Source organism: Hippocampus bargibanti, linkage group LG08 (assembly GCF_051943395.1).
Source record: "Hippocampus bargibanti isolate YZ-2025 linkage group LG08, ASM5194339v1, whole genome shotgun sequence".
Taxonomy (NCBI): Eukaryota; Metazoa; Chordata; class Actinopteri; order Syngnathiformes; family Syngnathidae; genus Hippocampus; species Hippocampus bargibanti.
This window is the reverse complement of record NC_142741.1, coordinates 26,446,727-26,466,828: the sequence shown is the minus strand read 5'-3', so window position 1 is coordinate 26,466,828 and position 20,102 is coordinate 26,446,727. Positions and strand designations below refer to the sequence as shown.

The 20,102-nt window shown below is 44.8% G+C and overlaps 1 protein-coding gene across 3 annotated transcripts in view; it reads right to left on the bottom strand.

The window, feature by feature from the left end:
* Positions 1–3,199: 3,199 nt before the first annotated feature.
* Positions 3,200–20,102, bottom strand: part of il1rapl1a (interleukin 1 receptor accessory protein-like 1a) — a 237,149-nt gene continuing 220,246 nt past the window's right edge. For 2 of the 3 annotated variants that reach the window (XM_089003081.1, XM_089003083.1), the window contains exons 7-12: positions 19,798–19,930; positions 13,956–14,101; positions 10,641–10,787; positions 10,264–10,434; positions 9,528–9,572; positions 3,200–6,073 (exon numbers count right to left, since the gene is read on the bottom strand). In XM_089003081.1, the coding sequence (XP_088859207.1) occupies positions 5,322–6,073; positions 9,528–9,572; positions 10,264–10,434; positions 10,641–10,787; positions 13,956–14,101; positions 19,798–19,930 (1,394 nt within the window). In that variant the 3' untranslated portion in view covers positions 3,200–5,321. The remainder of the gene's footprint in view (positions 6,074–9,527; positions 9,573–10,263; positions 10,435–10,640; positions 10,788–13,955; positions 14,102–19,797; positions 19,931–20,102) is intronic. The other variant, XM_089003082.1, reaches the window with a different exon arrangement.

The following is a 20,102-nucleotide window of genomic DNA, read 5'->3' as shown; positions in this document are numbered from 1 at the left end:
GTTGTTTATTTTCCAACAAGAGGTTAAAAAATCAGTTTACGGCGCATAATGAAAATGTAAACAAAGACGTTTAAAAAAATATCTCTAGCTATGAGCAAATACCAATTGGAAACAAACCTCTTCCGCCCTCTAGTGGTGCAACGTGAAAATGCATGTAGCTAGTTATGATCTGTCTTTCGTACTCAAAATGTTCGTATTCTTGGACGAGGTACAAACGTCTACGTGAAATTTTCAACTCATATATTTATACAAGATTTTTGTAAGGGACCAAATGCCACAAAAATAAATACAAATATGAACAATACAGAAAAAGTGAAATACTGTCGTAAATTCAGTTTATCCTGGTAAAGCACTATATCAATCAATATGCATTGTATTGCTCATTAAAATAGATCCAGTCAACTGATTAGAGCTTTAAAATCTCATCTCCTGCCTTGACATGGGTGACACAACATGGCGCCCTCGGGCCATGTCTGGAAAGACACGTAAAGGCCGCTTATTTTGGTTTGAAGCAGCAATTTTAGGGTCATTGGACCCGATCAACAGCAATTTCCTATCATTTTTTTCCAATTGCAAGCAAATTGGCACGCTAGACTGACAATATGTTCAGTGTTTATTCCATTTCCTGGGTAAAGTCAGCTCAACTGGGTGGCTCTAATGAGGATAGATGGTAGAACATCTCGGGGTGTATAAGACAGTTAGCATGCTACTAAAGTTTAGTGATTTGACTCCACAAGGTTAGAGCATGACCAAACACATGAATGCAAAGATGAAATATTCATCTTCAAGGATTCATAGTTGCCACTCGTGTCCCTGTATTTGTGTACGCAGCATTAGCGTGGTAAACTATCACTTGTCGTTTTGACTGTTAGATTTTGCCCATCTTTTCCTTTCAAATTCCGTCCCTCTGTGGCATTGCGGTGTTGTTTAGCATTGTAAAGATTGTCTGTGTGCGTGAATCCCCTGGAGATGGCACTGTCTGGCAGCATTGCTGTAGTCATCATATATCCGAATAATCAAAATACGTATTTCAAAGAAATGAGCATGGTTTTTAGGTTGTCCAGTTTGCGCCTCAATACACAGCATGCTTTCCCAAGCAGGAAGTGCAAATCTTGAAAAGCAGTCGTGTCTTATCACTCTTTAACGAATGGACTCCTTCACAGCGGGGAGCAATGTCATTGCATTGGCCCCGAAGCGGAACATTAGTGCATCAACAGGAAGTATGCTTGTTTTACACGTAGAAATGATGTTTATAGACAGGAATAGAGCTCAATTATCCAAGCCCACGATGAAGTCATTGAGCTTAGACATTTCAAGTGGATGTCAAGTACACCAGATAGCGTACCTGATGTGTTTTATACTCACCTGGAAAGGAACCCGATGAAAGAGACAAAGTAGTTCAGACGTCAGCAGTCTTCAGTGACGCCGCAACGGACCCGGTGAAGTGTTTATTCAGAGCGAGGGTTTTACCTGTAGGCATTTTTGTCAGAATGCATCCATCCATTTTCTATCACACTCGCTCATAATCCCGCATTTAGGCAGAATACGTACACCTCAGACGGCTCAACCGCCCCTTGCAAGGCACAGAAGTAAGTACGGTGATACCTCAACTTTAGCTCACCAACTTTTCGCGAGAATATAATCTTGGCATACCAACTACTTTTTGCGCTTGCGTAAACTGTCAGTCGTAAAGGAGTGGGCCGTCAATGAAAAGGTTTCTTCAGCCGTCATCTGTACTTGTACATCGCGCCACGGTGGCTGGCCGACGAGTTTTCCACGCCCACTTTCTTTGAGTGCAGACGTGGTTTGTTCTCGAGTGGAGTACTTTTGCTATTATGGGACCGAAAATGTTTGGCAGACGAACTTGTTGCCTTACACACACTTTCTGGGAACCAATGAAGTTGGTAAGCTGAGGTATCACTGTATCCATTCAAGATGTCCAAGATGGCAGCCATTAGCGAGTGCTCTCACAAGCACAAATCAAGTTTCTGTCGACTCAAATCATCATTTTGCGCATCTTAGGAAGCTAGCTTGACCGCTTACGTGGCGGAACTGCTAAGGTCCAACATTGTCCATTCCACGACGCCACGTCCACTTAAAAAAAAAAAAACAGTTGACTTGACCATAATGGAAATGGAAGTCATCGGACTTGTGTGCACTGTGCAGCCAGTGTGAAAAATTGGATCCTTATGAAGGCCTCTATAATAAAACTGTAAAAATAAATACATTAAAAAAAATGTCGAGGCTTGGGACTGAAGCGGATTTACGTAGTACAGCAGATGTACGCAGCCTCTTTTTGTCAATGGCTGCTGCAGCTTCTTGTTTGCTTTTGACATTTAGCTTGCAGCAGACGTGCACATTCCACCATGACGTCCCTGATCCACTGGTAAAAAGGACGCTTTGATCCTCTCCTCTTTCATCTAAAACTGCTTCATGCAACAAAGAAAGTGCTGAAGATGAAATGACTGTATGTTGTCACTTTAGATAGTCTTTTTGTTGTTTTGACTGAAAGATGTGTGGCTGCCTTTACAGCAGCTCCTGTATTTTCTTTTTCTCCTTCTTCCTTTCCTTAGCCTGGTAAACTGTTACTTTGGTTCGCAACAGAGTTCGGAGATTTTGGTTTTTTTTTTTCCTACAGAATTTGACTGTGCAGAGTTGCACACAAATGGGAAGGCGGAGCAAGGAAATCAAGATTGTTTTTAATGTGCAGTGAGAAAGTAGAAGGGCAAACTGATCATGACTCGTCTTCCTATAAAGATAGACATTTCTCTCCGCGTGAAAATTGTGTTGATATATTTATATAAATATCTATATTATATATAGAATACAGATCTATTTGCTATGCAGACTGAAAAAAGTCACACCTTCAAATATACCTAAAGTCTTTGCCCCCCTCCCCCAAACACAAATGTACTCTTTTTTTTTTTCCTCGCCTTAAACATGAATTGTTGTTACATAGGAAACCAAAGCAGGTATCAGAACGTGAATATTGTTGTTTTTTTTTTTCAATTAAAAACAAACAAACAATGAGAATGATTGAAGTTTTGGGCGGGATTCAAAAGTCGTGTAGAAAACACGAAATTGTGCCCCCGTGGTGGATGAAACAAGAACGTTGGAGTCCTCAGGCAACCCTTTACAAAAATAGAGTTCTTCTTTTTTTTTTTAAAATAATCTACACGTTGTTTTTTTGTTGATTGTGTGTGTGTGTGTGTGTGTGTGTGTGTGTGTGTGTTTTTTTTTAAGGTGAGGCATTCTCAAACGGAGTCTGAAATGGAATATAGCAAATGTCTTCTTTTTTTTCTTCTGCTGCTGATTGATGCGGTCGTACGAGGCTCTCCCTCTCCTTCTCAGCCCCACGCTTTGACATTTTTGCATATTGGAGGATTTCTTTGTTTTGAAGTTGTTGGGATACTCCTTTTTTGAAGTAGTTACACCCTTAACCGGTTAAAAAAAAGTCATGACAGCTCCTGGAAGCTGATCAAATGTCCAGGAAAACCTAGAAAGAATTGAAAAGAACGTGTCGACTGCATAAGTGGCTTTCAACAACAAGTACACGGGCATTGAAAGCGGCAAAAAACTGACAAAGCAAAAAAGAAAAAGCTGCTAAAAAGAGACACCCGCCCGTGGAAGTTAAAGCAAAGCCCTCGGATGGCGAAAGGCAACAGACACGCGAATGAGAGAACAGAAGAAGAAGAAGAAGAAGAAGAAGAAGAAGAAGAAGAATGCTACAAATGAACGCAGATGCTTTCTATGTACAAGACCCTGTTTTCCTTTTTGCGTCACGGATCAATGCGTTAGTGCAGGGGTGTCAAACCCGCGGGGCGGGGCCGGGCGGGCCACCTTGGAGTTAGGCTTTCCTCTCGGGAGGGAGGGAGGCAGGGGACGTTCTCAATTTGGGGAAAGCACTGCAATGTTTATCCCCTCCGCATATTACATACAGAACGCACCACGCCGCACTCATTCACGGCCAGACATGCAAAAATGTGTCCGCTCCAGTGCCAGGGTTTTTGTCATGTTCACACAAATTCCAGGACCCGCAGAATATTCCATTTTAGGACTACATAATAAACAATTAATTCGGCGTGAGAAATCTTAGACTCTCTTCTTTCATCAGCAAAAAGAGTTAATCCTTAAATGATATGGGTCTGGAGTTATATAAACTTGAAATGAGGGCGGCTGTCCAAAATACAATGCAATACCACTGAGACTAATAAATGCAAATCCAATCCAAAGCATCCATATTGGTTCATATAGCGCTTTAACAACAGCTGAAGCTGGAACAAAAGCGCTAACGTGTAAAAAAGGGGAAATACTGCCCCTTGCGGAAAAGAAAAAAACTTGCCAGAGGCCACGGTCAGTGCTTTATGGGCACCAAAGCATGAAAAAACAAAACCTGAACAAATTGGGGAATGGCGGTCGACGTCATATTTTCAATTCCTGAATAAATGCGTGAATGGCAGTGAATGAATAAGTCGTGTTTTGTCAGCGTATAAGGCGCCTTGATTTTCTTCAAATGATGAGCCTGCGCCTCATACGCCGGTGGGTGCGCCTTCGATGTCAAGTCATATTGAGCCACGACAGGTCTCGCAACCACTGTCAGACGACTCCATTTCCCAAAATAGTGCGCCACTCCAGCCTCTACTTTAGCGCCGTATACATTTCCGGATAAATATGAATTCAACATTTAAGCCGGATTTCAACCTACGCTGACTAATCTCGGTTTGAAAGCGAAAACGGAATGAAGTTGGATTTATTCCACGTCAACTAACTTCTCGTCTCCTGTACGTTCAAAGCAGATTTGAAACAAATGTCAAATGTGACCAGAAATACACGTAGCGCCTCGTAGCGTCTGCTTTTCCAAAACGCGGCGCTACAATTTCTTTTGTGTCTGGTGCTATTAAAAAAAACAAGTTTGAAAATATATCATTCATTGGGCGTGCGCCTTATACATCGCAAAAAAACGCTAGTGTTCAAATTTGAATGAAAAAACAATGACTGTTATTGTGGTTCTCGTGGCACAATTTGAAATTTTTTAGCAAGCATTTGATTTGCTTTCTTGGGCCAAATGAAACGATATGGCGGGCCAGATTTGGCCCCCGGGCCTCAACTTTGACACTGGCGTGTTAGCGTGCGTGACCAACGAAGCGCGCTTCGACGAGAGTGTCCTCGGATGATGACCTCATTGGAAATGAGCCCAAAACAGAGTGCGGGTCCCTTCGAGGAGGGAGTGAAAATAAGGAAACGGCGCCTCCGGCGTTGAAAGCCAAAAGCCCCTTTTAGCTCGAGGCCCGTCGGGGCCCGTCGGGGCCCGTCGGGCGGCTTTACCAGATGACGCTGGAGATGCTGGTCTCGCGCGGCAGCAGGGGCAGCATGGCGTTGTTGGCGTTGTTGGCGTGCGCCTCCTCCAGGCCGTGCCGGCGGCCCTTCCCGGGGGGCCTCTGGCCGTTGAGCAGCGTCAGGGGGATGTTGCAGTAGGTGTGCTGAGCGCCCAGCGACGAGAGCGGCGAGAGCGGCGGCAGGGCGCCGCCCCCCGCCGGCAGCTCCGAGCGGTAGCCGCGGTAGTAGTGTTTCTGCCCCAGCGCGGCGCCGTACGAGTCGCGGAAGGACGAACGCAGGTCCGGGTGGGCGGCGGCCACGGCGGTGGAGGCGGCCGCCGCCATGGAGATGGCGGAGACGGCCGAGACGCTCCGCAGCTCGCCGAAGGCCCCCCGCTCGCTGACGTCCAGCGCCGGCCGGCGAGCCGGCGTGGGCTCGGCGCGCCGGAAGGGCATCTCGCAGCGCAGCCGCTTCCAGAATTGGGAATGCAGCTTGTTGCTGCCGGGGCCGCGCCACTTGATGACGGTCAGGGTCTTGATGGTGTGCTTGAGGGCCTCCACTTCCTGGTAGTTCATGATGCCGCGAAGCTCGGCGCACTCGATCAGGATCACCTTGATCTCGCCCGCGGCCAGCATGCCGCGCAGGCGACTTTCCAACTCAAAGATGCTCCAGCCTCGCCGCACCACGTAGTTGGGCGTCATCACCATGATCAGACGCTTGCTCTGATCCACGCTGCGAGCCACGTCCTCCACGTAAGCTGCGAAACAACAACACCGCCGTCAATCACCGAGGCCGTCGGCGGGCGGGCGGGACCGTCCCACACCTTTTTGTTTGCTGGACGACGAGACGCCGGACAAAAGCTCACTTCACGGCAAGCGGAAGCAGCGCAACAAGGGTGGCCAAACGCACGGGCAAATTGGACGCTTTTTCACACGGTTTCCTCTAATTTACCGACACCGATAGCTCGGCTTAGCGACGCTTTAGCTCACAAACTTTTTGCCTGCCCAACATTTTCCTTAACAGGGAATCCTTCATAGAAGAGGTTGAAAAACTCGTGTTGATTCGGATGAACGAAAAGCAGCGCGCAGGGGACAGTGTGAGTGACAAAGCATGGCAACTTCACTCGCATATCGACATCAACAACCATCACAAAGGTCCATAAAACCACTTGATTATACACTACAATTTCTTTCTTTCATTACAATACAATATTATACGTAAAAGAAGGTCTTTATTTTGTGTAGTTTAAAGGTTTATTGAGTAGAAAATTGTGTTCTATGGGGACCCGGAGACAGATTATTCTCATTTTAATGGTTTCTTATGGGAAATAAATGTTTGGCACACACACTTTTCACCTTACACACACTTTCTGCGAAGCAATTCAGTTCGTAAGCTGAGGTCTCGCTGGATTTGGCCCTTTTCCCTGTCTATCCGTGGAACCTTTAAAAAAAGAAAGTCGGGTGACTTAAACAATTCGAAGTAACAGACTTGGATAACATTCAAAGTTGGCCAATTTTTGTCGTCTTTCCTGCATTTCACAGTCAAGAAGAGTTGCTAAAAGGTCAACTTCAAGATATATACGTGAAAACCACTCATTGCCTTTTCTTGCTCATTGACGCGTTGCCATCAATGTAATCCATAATTGAACGTTTTCAAAACCAAGTGGATTTTTTCCCCCAACCCAAAAATACGTATTTTTAGTGTATTCGTTTGCCCTCTATGAAATACACAAATAAGCCGCAAGGGGCCGCCAAAGTACTGTCTAAAATAGCAAAGGAAGTACAGTCATCCCTCGTTTTTCCGCGGTTGATGGGGGACCAAAGTCATTCGAAGGCTTGATATACGCTAGCTAATGAACCTCATTAGCAACGTCTGAATACATAACGACACTGCACAAAAAGGATCTTTCACGTTCTCCTTGTACTACCTTTCCACCGCTAATGCGACACATTCCGTCCTGCGCGCAAATTCCGCTGATGTCACCCCTGTACAAATGGAAGTCCGTCAAAAAACAAAACAAAAAAAGGAGCCCTGTATTGTTCTATGGCAGCGAAACAATAGCGGATGAAAGATGACTGGAGCTGGGGGACCAATTTCCTTTCCATAGATGCCTCCAGCATCAAGCTTTTATTGGATCGTCTTCATTTTACTGCCTTCTATGTTGCGACCAATCACTTCCAAGTTTGGATCCATAAATCAGAGCCATTGTCTTTTTTTCTTCTTCTTCTTCTAAGGCCCTGGCTTAGAAGGATGATTTTGTGTTTGTGGACACAAAATAGTGTCAGTCTAAAAATGTCGTTGATAAGAAAAAAGTTGGATGGGGTTTGTTTGGGGCGCAAAATGACAACATGCACACAACTATACAGCGGGACGTGAAAAATTCAATTTCCCCCAAAATATTGACGGAAACATTGGATGTGGATAGATTGGCCTTTCTTAGTCTCGCAGTCGAGAAATGTGCCTTTCACAGCATAACGTCATGAAAGGAAGATGAAGAACAAAAAAGAAGTAGAAAAACAAAAGACAGGAGCTGCTGTCAAGGCAGCCACTCTCGCGGCCTCGCCATCTTGAAGTCAAAATAAACACCCCCCAAAAAAAATAATAATGTGACGCAACACAAAAGACACAGACAGTCATTCATTCTTAAGCACTTTTCCGCACCTTTTGTTGCATTAAGCAGTTCTAAATCAAAGAGGAGCGGCTCAAAGCGTCCTTTTCACCAGTGGATCAAGCACGTCAGGGTGGAATGTGCAGGTCCGCTACAAGCTAAATGTACGAAGCTGTAGCATCCATTGACGAAAAGAGATTGTCTCACATCTCCTGTCCCACGTAAATCCCCTTCAATTCCAAGCCGCGGCAGTTCCACATATGCGTCGGTGCTCTGCGCATCGCTCCTTCTCGCTGCGTGTAATGGAAACTAAAGCGATTGCACTGATCTTGCTTGATTACTCGTCACAGTGATTCATTTGACACGATTGCATGACAGTTAACATGCCTGGTCCAGAAATAATCATACTATGAATTATTTGCAGCGATTAAAAAAAAAAAGAAGATGTAAAAGTGTTCCCCAGCTCTCTCGTGTTCCATTTGCAGCAGATTTCCGGGGAATTTATTGTTTGTAGGACAATCCCAGATTTGTGGAAGAAACCTGCGGTTTATATTCATCGTTTGTGTGGCTTTGTATCGTCAGATAAATATTGAAGGTATATCAATATTCATCAAAATGCAGCTCAAAGTGCATACGTACGTGTAGTGAATGTAAAATAGTGACAAATTAAATCAAATCATGTTTTAAAGAATGCAGATGGGGCAAAATTATGTTTATGGGTCCAAAACAATCATTGAACTCATTCAGTGATACCTCAGCTTGCACACACTTTACCAGAAAGTATGTGCAAGGTGAAAGTTCATCTGCCGAACATTTATTTCCCATAAGAAACCATTAAAAATGAGAACAATCCGTTCCCGGGTCGCCATAAAACATCATTTTCGACCGAATGATCCTTAAAACGACATAAATAGACCTTATTTGATGTGTAATAAATGTGCTATTGTATTGTAATGAAAGAAATAAACCGTATAATGTATAATAAAGAGGTTTTATTGACCTTTGTGAGGGTGGTTGATGTAGTTGCTCCTGATGATATCCAAGTAAAGTAACTATGCTTTCTCGGCAAAAAGTTTGTTAGCTAAAGCGTTTGTAAACCGAGGTATCACGGTTTATGTATAATATGCATTGTATCCACCCCCATTTCAAGCTCAGATAACTCCAGACCCATATAAGTTAGGAATTAACTTTTTTTCTGATGAAAGAAAAGAGTGTAAGGTTTTTTACGCTGCATTGAATGTTGATGTCCTGTAGTCCTAAAACTCAATATTCTGTGAGTCCTGGAAATGGAGTGAAATATGACAAAAACCATGGCGCTGAGTGGACTCGTCTGGCAGTCGATGAGTTAAGTCCCTTAACTTTATGGCAACAATGTTAGCAAGTAAGTTGGGGTGTTCCGTCCAAGACACGAGCGTTGCGTAAAGCCTCATTTGTTTTGCTTGTGAAGTGCGGGAAAGCAAAAGTTGAAATATTCCTTTTTCAAATGTTATCCAGGCTTTGAAAATCAGTATTTTGGCTTACGTCGACGATGTCTTTTTATCTCAACTTGACGGATTGGACAGCGTTTTGCTGAAAATCAAATAAAGATGGATGGCAAAAGTACCTCCAAAGAGTCGCGTGTCATCCTGGTAATGCTCAGTGGCCAGACCTAAACATAAACATGTTGACATTCAGGTCATGAACACACAACACCACACAACTGGAGACAACAAAAAGCCGAGGTCAAAGTGGCCTCATCTGCTCTCATTGATCTTTGCGAGTGTTCCGGACGGACGGACGGACGGACGGATGTTCATCCGCCACAATTGTGTCAGGCGCCAACGCCGGCGGCAATTTTGCTTTGAGAAATAGCAAAGAGGCAGCGTCGTCGACAGCGGCTCGTAGCCTTCAAGGCGTTTCCCCGCTGATGTTGAATTGGGTACGGTCCAACCAGGACGTGTTTGCGTTTCATCTGTTCCGCATGAAGCCGACGGTACAAAGACGCCGCATCGCTGCTAACTAGAGCACGCTACGTACTAGCGCCTCAGACAGCCTCCCAAGCACACTTAGCACGCATGAGAATTTCTTCAGAGGGAATTTTCAGCGCCTTTAAAAAACGCATGCGGCCGCGCACGCCAGATGAGCAACGTCTTCATGACATCAGCTCGCCCGCTCGCTCGCCCGCCCGCTCGCCCGCCCGCCAACTCTATGATTGCACAATCCGATCAACATTCACGAGTGTTGGAAAAGGCTCCAAGGAGAAACGTTCACACAACACCAGACGGGGAAAAGCAAACACAAAGACAAAGAGCAGGTATACAGGCAAGAGGAAAAGGTGCTGCGGGCAAATCGGCGCTTACTTCCGGTGGGAATGAGGTCCCGGTCGGGGATAAAAAGTTTGTAGCCGTAATGCTTCTCCAGCACGTCGGGGAGAATCTCCAGGGCAAAGCGTTCCTCGTCGCGGGTCTCCTGACTCCACTGGTCGGGGTCCACTTTGGTGTAGGACAGGTAGGCGTCGTAGTCCTTGTTTTCTGGAACAACAACAACGACAGAAGACACAATGACACAACAATGTCGGTCGGATCCATTATTCACGAGCGAGCGAAAAGGACAGCAAAACAAAAGTCATCTATGGAAGAACGCCCATCATAAAGTTGGCCTTTTCTGAGGCGGACGCTTCAGCCGTCTCTACGCTGACTTCAACAGAATTCCGAGAAGAGAAAATGATGACGTTTACCTGCGTCCGGGTCCTCGCTGCCAAAGTGCCTCCTGTAGAAGAGCATCATCTCGATCCGGTAGCATTTGTAGAGCGAGATGAGCAAGATGAGCAGCAGCAGGATGGCCCCGAGCCCCCCGGCCAGCTCCACCGTGTACATGAGCTCCGCTGAGGACGACACACGCATACACAGACCAGGCCCCCGCGGAACCATCAAACCCAATTTCTAAAGGACCGCGTCAAAGTCAACATTTTGGACAAAGATCCCAGAAGGGAGTCTGGCTACTTCATTACTTTATTCCTCAAGAGGTGACTTTGAGTAGCTGTAAAAATGATGGCACTGCGGGGTAAGCTGGGGGTGCCAAGTGAATTTGACTTGATTAAATGCAAAGGAATGGATTGGTGCCTGCGTGTCCATTGAGGAAAAGATTGAATTCAAGATTTTGCTGTCTGGGAATGTTTCAATGGGTAAGCGCTACCTTCTGAGCATCATTGACATGAAGAGTCGGCTTAATTGACATAATAACCACCCCGGCACTAACTTTCTCCACCCCGTGACATAGTAGGGGTGATAAATGGGTGAAGATTCGGGGTCACTTTCAAGTGAATGAAAGGGTTCCATAGTCGGGCGTCGGACATCTACTTGTGACAGAGAGTTCCAAAGAAGTCAGCATGTATTTTTCGGACAAATATTCTCTTCCTGCTCTGACTGGAGCCTTAATCCCAAGAAGCTGGGCCTACCAACAGGCGACTTGAAGCTGACGGTCATCCACTCTGTGGACTGAAGCGTCATCAGTATCGCGGGAAGCTAAGCTCTCAGCCGGGCGGCATCCATCAACGGCGTCAGGCACTACTCGAGGTTCGTGGCTTGGGGAGGGATGACAAATAGAAGAGCGGCTGAAGGGGATTCATTGCTTTGAAACGCCTTCCACCAAAACGGCCATTTTCAAAAGGGAGACTCTCTTGGCTTTGCTCATCGCAGCAGCGTGCGTTCCTTTTCTGTCTTAAAATGAACAAACGCCCCCAGTCCTCACCTCAGCGCCTCTCCCTTCCCCCACCGGTCCTCCACGACACTCTTCCACCCCCGTGCCGCCTTTCTCTGCTCATTTCTCTCCTCTATTATCTCCTCCCAATCTCCCCTGCGGCTTAGCACAGGGCGGGATGACTTATGTTGTGAATTAAAGCGGCATTTACCTGCTTCCCTGCGCTAAAGAACTGCTGCGCTTTAAATCTTTGTCGGCCGAGTGCCGAACGGCGACCACCAGAAACTCACTTTGCATCGGCAACGATTTAGAGCCACTTCAAAACTAAAGCCATTTCAGACCGTATGCTAGGTCCATAAAATGGATGCTCGTCAGGAATGTTCAACTTATTATCGGATTGGATTAGCCTTGATTCGTCTCGCAGCGGAGACATTGGCATTTCACAGCAGCAAAGTGATGAAAGGAAGAGGAAAGAAATGGAAGAAGTAGAAGAAAAAAATACAGGAGCTGCTTTAAAGGTAGCCACTCTCGTGGCGCCATCTTGCGGTCAAAAAAACAAAAAATAACTCAATAACAAATAACATGACAACACAAAGACACAGACAGTCATTCACTCTTAAGTGCTTTCTACATCCTTTGTTGCACGAAGCAGTTCAAGATGAAAGAGGAGAGGATCAAAGAATCCTTTTCACCAGCGGATGTCACGTTGAAATATATACATGTGCTACAAGCTAAATGTTGGAAGCAAACAACGTTGTAGCATCCATTGATGATCTCCCGTCCCACGTAAATCCGCTTCAATTCCAAGCTGCCACAGTTTTTTTTAAACAATTTTATTACAAAGGCCTTCTTAAGGAAACGATTTTTACACTGGCTGTAAAGTGCTTAAAGGTCAGATGACTTCCATTTGCATTACGGTCAAGTCAACGTGTTTTTTGAAGTGGAGGCATGGAATGGACGATGTCGGACCTCGGCAGTTCCACGAAGTCAGCAGCCAAGCTGGCTTCCTAAGATGCGCAAAATGATCATTTGAGTCTGCAGAAACATGGAGCTGGGACCTTTTGCGATTTGCCGTCAAGGGAGAGTCGGGAGAACATGAACGAAATATCCGAATGTCAAGTGAGCGAGAATGAGAGTGGCTCTGGGACGTTGGAAGGAGATCTCTTCTTTCGTGCTGTTATCGCACGTCCGCATTTGTGAGTGTTGATGTGGAGCGGCCCATTCAAAGAGAATCGCTGCGCTTGAGAGATGTTGATAACAGCGGAGGCAAGAATGCTAGACAATGAAAAGTCATGGCTAAGGAGGCCCCGCCCGGCCTGGAAAAGCTTCAATCTCTCCTCATTTCAACTGGCACGACTAGCAACGTATTCATATCATGATATGTTGATTATTGTGCCTGCAATTTGGCCACACAACTCAAACAAGCCGGTCGTTGCGAGGCCCCTTTTGATAGCCATGAATGAAATCGGCTGTGGCCACTTTCACAGCGGCGCAGCCTTCCCTCTTGCGCATCTACCGGCGAATCCTCATTGGCATTAGGGAATGGCTGTGATCAATAAATAAACAACCGACGAGCTAACTAACCAACTAGCTAAGTATCAAACTTACTAACCAACCAACTAAGTACCTAACTGGCTAATGAACAGGCCAACTAACTAGTCAATTAACTAGCTAATTAACAAACCAACCAGCAAACTAACTAACCGAACAAACAAACACATAAATAAATAAAAACTTTGTAAATATAGCTATAATGTTTTGAACTCAAGAACTAGTTAGTTAGCTAGCTAACTATCTAGCTAACAAAACAGAGAAAGAAAGAAAGAAAAAGCAAACAAGAAAGCAAGCAAGAAAGCCAGCAAGAAAGCAAGAAAGAAAGAAAATAAAGCAAGAAAGAAAGAAAGAAAGAAAGAAAGAAAGAAAGAAAGAAAGAAAGAAAGAAAGAAAGAAAGAACCTTGTAAACACTGTGGAGCGCTCGTGTTTTTAGTGGTCAAAAGAGCAGAACTCCTCCAAATATTGAGAGAAAAATATTTTGGTGGACTCTCCAATAAATATGTAAAATTATGCATATTTCCATTTCATTGATGAGTGCAGTTGAAGTTGAAAAAAAAATCTCCGAGTGGCTTGAATGAAAATGTGGACGTGGTTCGTCAACAAAGAGCAAATAAGCCTTTCTCTGTGTCAACATTGAGCGCAAGTGTGGAAGGCGGCTGCTCAAATGGCTGCGAGCGGGTGTGCGCTCATTCATTGGGCATGTGGCGTCCTCCCTCCGTCCCTCCGTCCCTCCGTCCCTCCGTCCCTCCGTCCCTCCGTCCCTCCGTCCCTCCGTCCCTCCGTCCCTCCGTCCCTCACCCTTCCTGAAGAGCTGGATGGTTGCCTGGCGACGGCCGTTGCCATTCTCCACATAACAGGAATAATTTCCCAGATCGTCCTCCTCCAGCGAGTCGATGGTAAGGGAAATGGCCACTTCCTGCTCGCCCAGGTGCTCCTTGACGATCCTGTCAGATAAAAGGAGAGCAAACTTTCAAAATAAGATCATGGCACTGGATTTGACTTACCTTTATTAGTCTCGCAGTGGAGAAATTTACATCCAAAGTTACGAAAAGGAAGATGAAAGACGTAGAAAAACAAAATTCATGACAATGATATATTGATATTGACTGTATAGCCAATAAAAGAAAATCCTCACGAGCTAACATGGCTAGGTAGTGTAATCTAATATTCGCTATTCAACGATGAGAAGGTTTCTTCAGCCGTCATGTGTACTTTTTTGAAGGTGTCGGACGTTTCGCCTCCTTTCCAAGAGGCTTTGTCAGTTCGCTGACGAAGCCGTCGATGACGGCTGAAGAAACCTTCTCATCGATGGACCACTCCTGTACGACTGAGAGTTGACACAGACTTATTCGCTATTCAAATATATACAGGCAGCTATCGAATTCCCTGACCATAAATCACCTGGCTAAAACTCACCAGCTAACACGGCTAGCTGATATTCTGGAATAGTAGTTCATGTTTTGTATAGTTTTTCACTCGCAAGTAAATACGCAACTTAAGCTAACAGCTGACTCCATTTAGTTATCATAAAGATGTTAGAAAACATCACACTGTTCGCGTTAACTCTCAACTGCTGACAACCAGCTAACTTAGCGAGCTGATGTTCGGGAATAGTAGTAGTTCATGTTTGTATATTTTTTCATTAGCCAATAAAAGTGTGAAAACATTGGACAAAGGCTCGTGGTTTTTCCATGTATTCACGCATTCTCTCCTGCTTTGCCGGATAGGAGACGCGGAAGCCAAGACTGCCCTCTCATTGTAAATAACTGGAAGCGAAAGGTCATCCATCATCGGGATTGGTGCATCTTTCTAGGTTCCATTTTTGTTGTTGCATATTTCACTTTTCTGCATCTCCCGATTTATAAAGTCCATCAATACTGAGCCGGAGCCGATCCGAGCGGACGTTCTAGAGAAGGCTAGTTAGCAATGCAGGCTACAAAACAAGACTGGAACCCCGTACTTCCAAACTGCCGCTCAGACGTTTTCACTCCTCAAACATTGAAAATTAACTTGAACTCCTCCCAAGTCACGACGGTTATTAAGTTTGACAATTCTTTTTATGACAAACTCAAGCAAAAAGTGTCGTCTGAGGCTAAGTGACTTTGTACGGAATCCTGTCGATTGCCTTGATTCACTTTCGGAGTGCTTTCCGGAAGAAGAAAAAAAAGAAGTAGCTGCACGCAATGGCCCCTTCGCTGTCATAAAGTCACCATATGTTAATTTCTTTGCCTGCACTCAAAACATATGAGATATGAAAATCAATAAGGGTTTTCCTTTTTTTTCCTCAAGACCACGGAGGGAGAGAATCAAATAATGGCGATGAGAAGAAAATCTTTTTATAGCGGCTGCCATGGTAACGGAGAGGATGTAATATTCCATCAAGTAAATGAGTGTCCCCGGCCCGGCTGGTTGGTTGAGCCTGATGGAGGGGAGAAGAGGGATATCATGGCCTCCTCCTCCTCCTCCTCCTCCTCCTCACCGCCGCAAACGCTTCTACTGAGCTCGCTTTAAAAGCACCCTTCTGCACAAAGGCAACGTGCAAAGGAGGAAGCATCCCGGCCGGCTTGTTTGCGCGCCAACGCCGGCATGGCCGCCTGAGCGAGGTGGCCATGCGTCATTGGCCGGATGTGTTAAAGAGGCTGAGAAGAAGGCTGTGTCTATCAATGCGTGTGCGCGCGTGCGTGCGTGCGTGCGTAGGTGGGGATAATGACTCCGGCAGCCCTCAACTCACTTTCACTCGCTCTGTAGCCTTCAAACCCATAAAATGCGCATGAGGATGGCGAGCTTCTGCCGCTGTGGCACCACTAATTGAAAGTGTGTCACCGACTCGCGATACGTATTTGTACGTCCGGTTTCTTGTTGAAAAGGAGGAATAATTCATGTCTTCTCCTCGAGGGTTTCGCGCATACTTTGAAGATTCTTGCTTCACCAGCAGGCACAGCGCAACGCCTTGCTATCATAAGATGGCAACCTGCATCTCTCGTGGAGGAGGGAAGGGAATGCTGAGAGTGTGACGCAGAGATCCTGGACAGGTGAACTGCAATGTCAAGAGAAAGGAAGCCAAATAAAAGTTGCTGCCTGGCCAAATCCATTTTGTTCTCTCACGTTGAAAGTGAGAGAACTTGCTCATTCTTAAAATGAGCAAGCTAATCCTCACTAGCTAACATGGCTAGGCAGTGTAAACTAATATTCACTATTCAAACATATACAGGCAGCTATTGTATTCCCAAACCATAAATCACCTGGCTAACACTCACCGGCTAACATGGCTAGCTAATATTCGGTAATAGTAGTTCACGAGTTGTAATTTTTTTTCACTAGCAAGTAATAATGCAACTTAAGCTAAATGTTGACTCCATGTTGTTGTCATAACTCTCACGTTGTCAACTCTCAACTGCTGACGACCAGCTAACATGGCTAGCTAATGTTTGGGAATAGAATTTCTTTTTTTCATTTTTTTTCCTTAGCAAGTAATAATGCAATTTAAGCAAACTTGACTCCATTTTGTTGTCATAAAAATGTGAGAGCACACCACATTGCTCGCGGATCTAACTCTCAACTGCTCACGTGTCATTAGCAAGCACAGGAATGGCGTGTTTCTTGCTAGTCTTCCATTGCTGTAGCATTTTGCTGCACAATCACGTATTGTTATAAGAAGCCATTATGTCAAACAAAACTAACCTGTAATTCTTTAAACCTGGATGTTTTGATATCGAATATGAATCTGGCCTCAAGTCAGCGTATCAGGATAGCTAATTCCATTTATCATTACGTCCACAAAAGATCCGCGTAAAACACCAGCCGAATAGGGTCAGCGATCACCTTTCCTCAAATGTGCAAGCTAGGATTTTTCTTTTGCTTATTTATTAATCTCCCACGCGATATGCTAATACGCATTCATCTGCACTCTGACAGCGACGGTGGTCCTGTCCTGGGGTTGCGCAAATGAAAATTTATGGGCTCGCTGTAGGAATGAGCCTGCCCGGATCAATAAGTTAGAGAGCTGGGTGTATATAAATGGCAGATGTGAGCTGTTGCTCCAAAAGAGCAGGTTTGATGCATTTGTAATGAAGGCCGAAAGTGTGTGTGTGTGTGTGTGTGTGCCTTGGGGAACTTTGCTGTCGGATGAGTGCAGATTGGTTCACGTGAGAGAGGCTCCCATCCCGTCCGGATCGCCGGATGACTTTACACGAGTAAACTTGAGGCCTTGGCTGGATGGTTGGCGTAGAAAAAAAAAAGTGGACGCTAGCTGCATTAGAGTTGTTTGGAATATTATGGGGCATTTAGGGGAAATCCTCGTAACAGGTGTGCGTCTCTTTCAAGGAAATGCATTTCCCGGCACATTCAGATGGCCGCACAAACACATCCCGCTATCGGATACCTTCACCCTCCGTTCAATCTTTCAGTCTCTTTGGGCCATCTGTGTGCTGCTGGAGGTGGATGCACACAGAGAGAAAGCACAAGTGGCAGCGCTGTGAAAAATGGTGGCTGTTCACCATCTGACAGGAGCTGTCGAAGAGCCGCAAGCGCTCCAAGCAGCCCTAATGGCAAAAGCTGCACGCGGAGCGCCCAATGGACTTCTCTTAAAATGACGCGTGAGGAAGACGCATCCGAATTGAGCTCATTTCGGACGTCTTGGAACGGTAGACTCGAAAGTGATGCCGTTTTGTTTTCTTTTGTTTTGTCGAGCTTTGAATGCCCGTTTTTTTGAACAGCGCATTAAGCAACACTTGCTGGGCTCTGTATTGCGACAAGGAAAGAGCAATGGAAATGGACTGAAAGCAACATTGACACCAAAATCCAAACCAATTCGCGATTGGCACTCCACGTCATGCTTTTCAATTCCCGAATAAATTCTGGAACGGCAGTTAAATCACCCAAAATGTACAAATACGATAACCTCTGTTGAGTTTCTCAACTCTTCTAACGTTATTTCTTTGGTCAAACTGTACGACGTAGAACCGTCAATTACAATCCAACTCTATCTTTGATCATGAAACGCACAAAAGCTAGTTTCTTTGCAGCTAGTTAGTTAGCAGCTGTCGCTAATAACCGAGATTAGTGACCAACGGCAGCTTGAATGTTATAATGTAGCAAGCTAGCAAAAAGCAACAGAATCATCTTGTCTTCATTGGCTTTTAGTGATTTGAAATCGAGTCTGTGTACTTTGCATACTGTGCATACAGGTGAAACCTTTCACGCGTAATTACATGAAACAAAAATGACAAAAGTCTAAATAAATAAAGATGATATGTAGACTAAAAAAGCGCGAATCAATCTTACAACACCGTCAAGATATCAGTTTCGTCACATACGGATATGTGTTTATATTGAGTTTGCTGCCAACTAGTAAAATTGGGATGAAGCTCGCTGGTGATTGGAGTGAAGGTTGCGACGCGTAATCAACGTCGCGGTGCAGCAACACTGACATCACTTTGCTAATATGCAGTGCCAGTGAGGCAACATGTACGCCATTTTAACTCATGAATAACAAGTTGAGGCGGCATTACAGGAAAATAAATGCAGACCGGCAGCTGCTCGGAATGAAGGAAATGCATCAGCGGAAAATTGTAGGTTTTAGTCATTTGGAGTCAATAGGCTGAAACCTGCAAATTCATTTTACACTCAATCTGTGCCATTCCTCTTGGTGGCAGTAATACAGGCTAGTAGCACACTTGGCTATTGCTGACTCCGTACCGCCTTGCGTAAGCGTGACCAACAATGCTGGCAACATCATTTGTATTCCATAAATAAACAAACATTCTTGTGAACTTTTGGGGCAACATGACGTGAACGTGAGAGCGTGAGGATTGCCATTTGATGAAAAAAAATGTCTTGTGATCATCTTTTCTCGTTACGCCAAGTAATAGGATTGCATTATGGCTAGCTATCGAGCTAGCAAGCTAGCTCTCTATTTGCTATCTATCTGATATCAAGCTAGCTAGCTCTCTATTTGCTCTCTATCATCCATCCATCCATCCATCCATCCATCCATACATACATACATACAGCTAATATCTAGCTAGCTATTAGCAAGCTAGCTAGTAATTAGCTATCTTTCTATCTGTTTGAGTTACTTTTGGGTTGAGTGAACGCTAGCGCGTGTGGCTGCCGCTGCTCACCCACAGAAAAACGGAGCCTGTAACTGTAAAGTCACCTTGGGATTTTTGAAAGGTGCTTAGAAATGAAATGTTTTATTATTATTATTATTATTATTATATTAATGAAGGGTAAATGAACTCCGACTCTCCATGTTTTTCAGTGAATTGAAGTCAGTTCCTGGTACCTTCTCCAAATGAAATACAAACGGCAAACAAAAATGTGATTAACATTGAATCTATTACTGTGAGCTAGCTTGCCTTAATCTTAGCTAATGGTACTTCTCCAATTTGGCGGGAAAGCAGACATTCATTTACGAATTTAGCAAAATGTTGGTTCATGCTACTTCTCTGGATTAATTGGGAAGCAAATAGATGTGCAAGTTTGCTAATTTAAGTTCCTGTCGGATAATGTTTCACGGTTGAGAAAAAAGATATATTAGTTTGCTAACTACATAAGACTATGCTAATGTCAATACCATTGAATGAGTTGTGGATTTGAAGTTGAGATGTGACATGAATAGTCCAGTTGTGTTCCTTACTTGATTTCAGTCTCCTGCACTCGCTCCTCGTCCAAGTCTTCGATGAACTTGTCTCCCTTCATCCAGTAGATGAGAGGGACGACGTCGCCGCTGTAGCCGAAAAAGGCCCGGCACGTCAGGTTCAGTGCGCCTCCTACAAAGAACAACACAGACACCCTCATTAACCTTTCACTTTAAGCAATATCACATTGATATTAAGCCGATACAAGCGTTGCGACATGACAAATACAGTAAAGTCTCGTTATATCGATATTCAAGGGAGTCCGAAAAAATATCGATATAACCGGGACTATCGATATATCCGA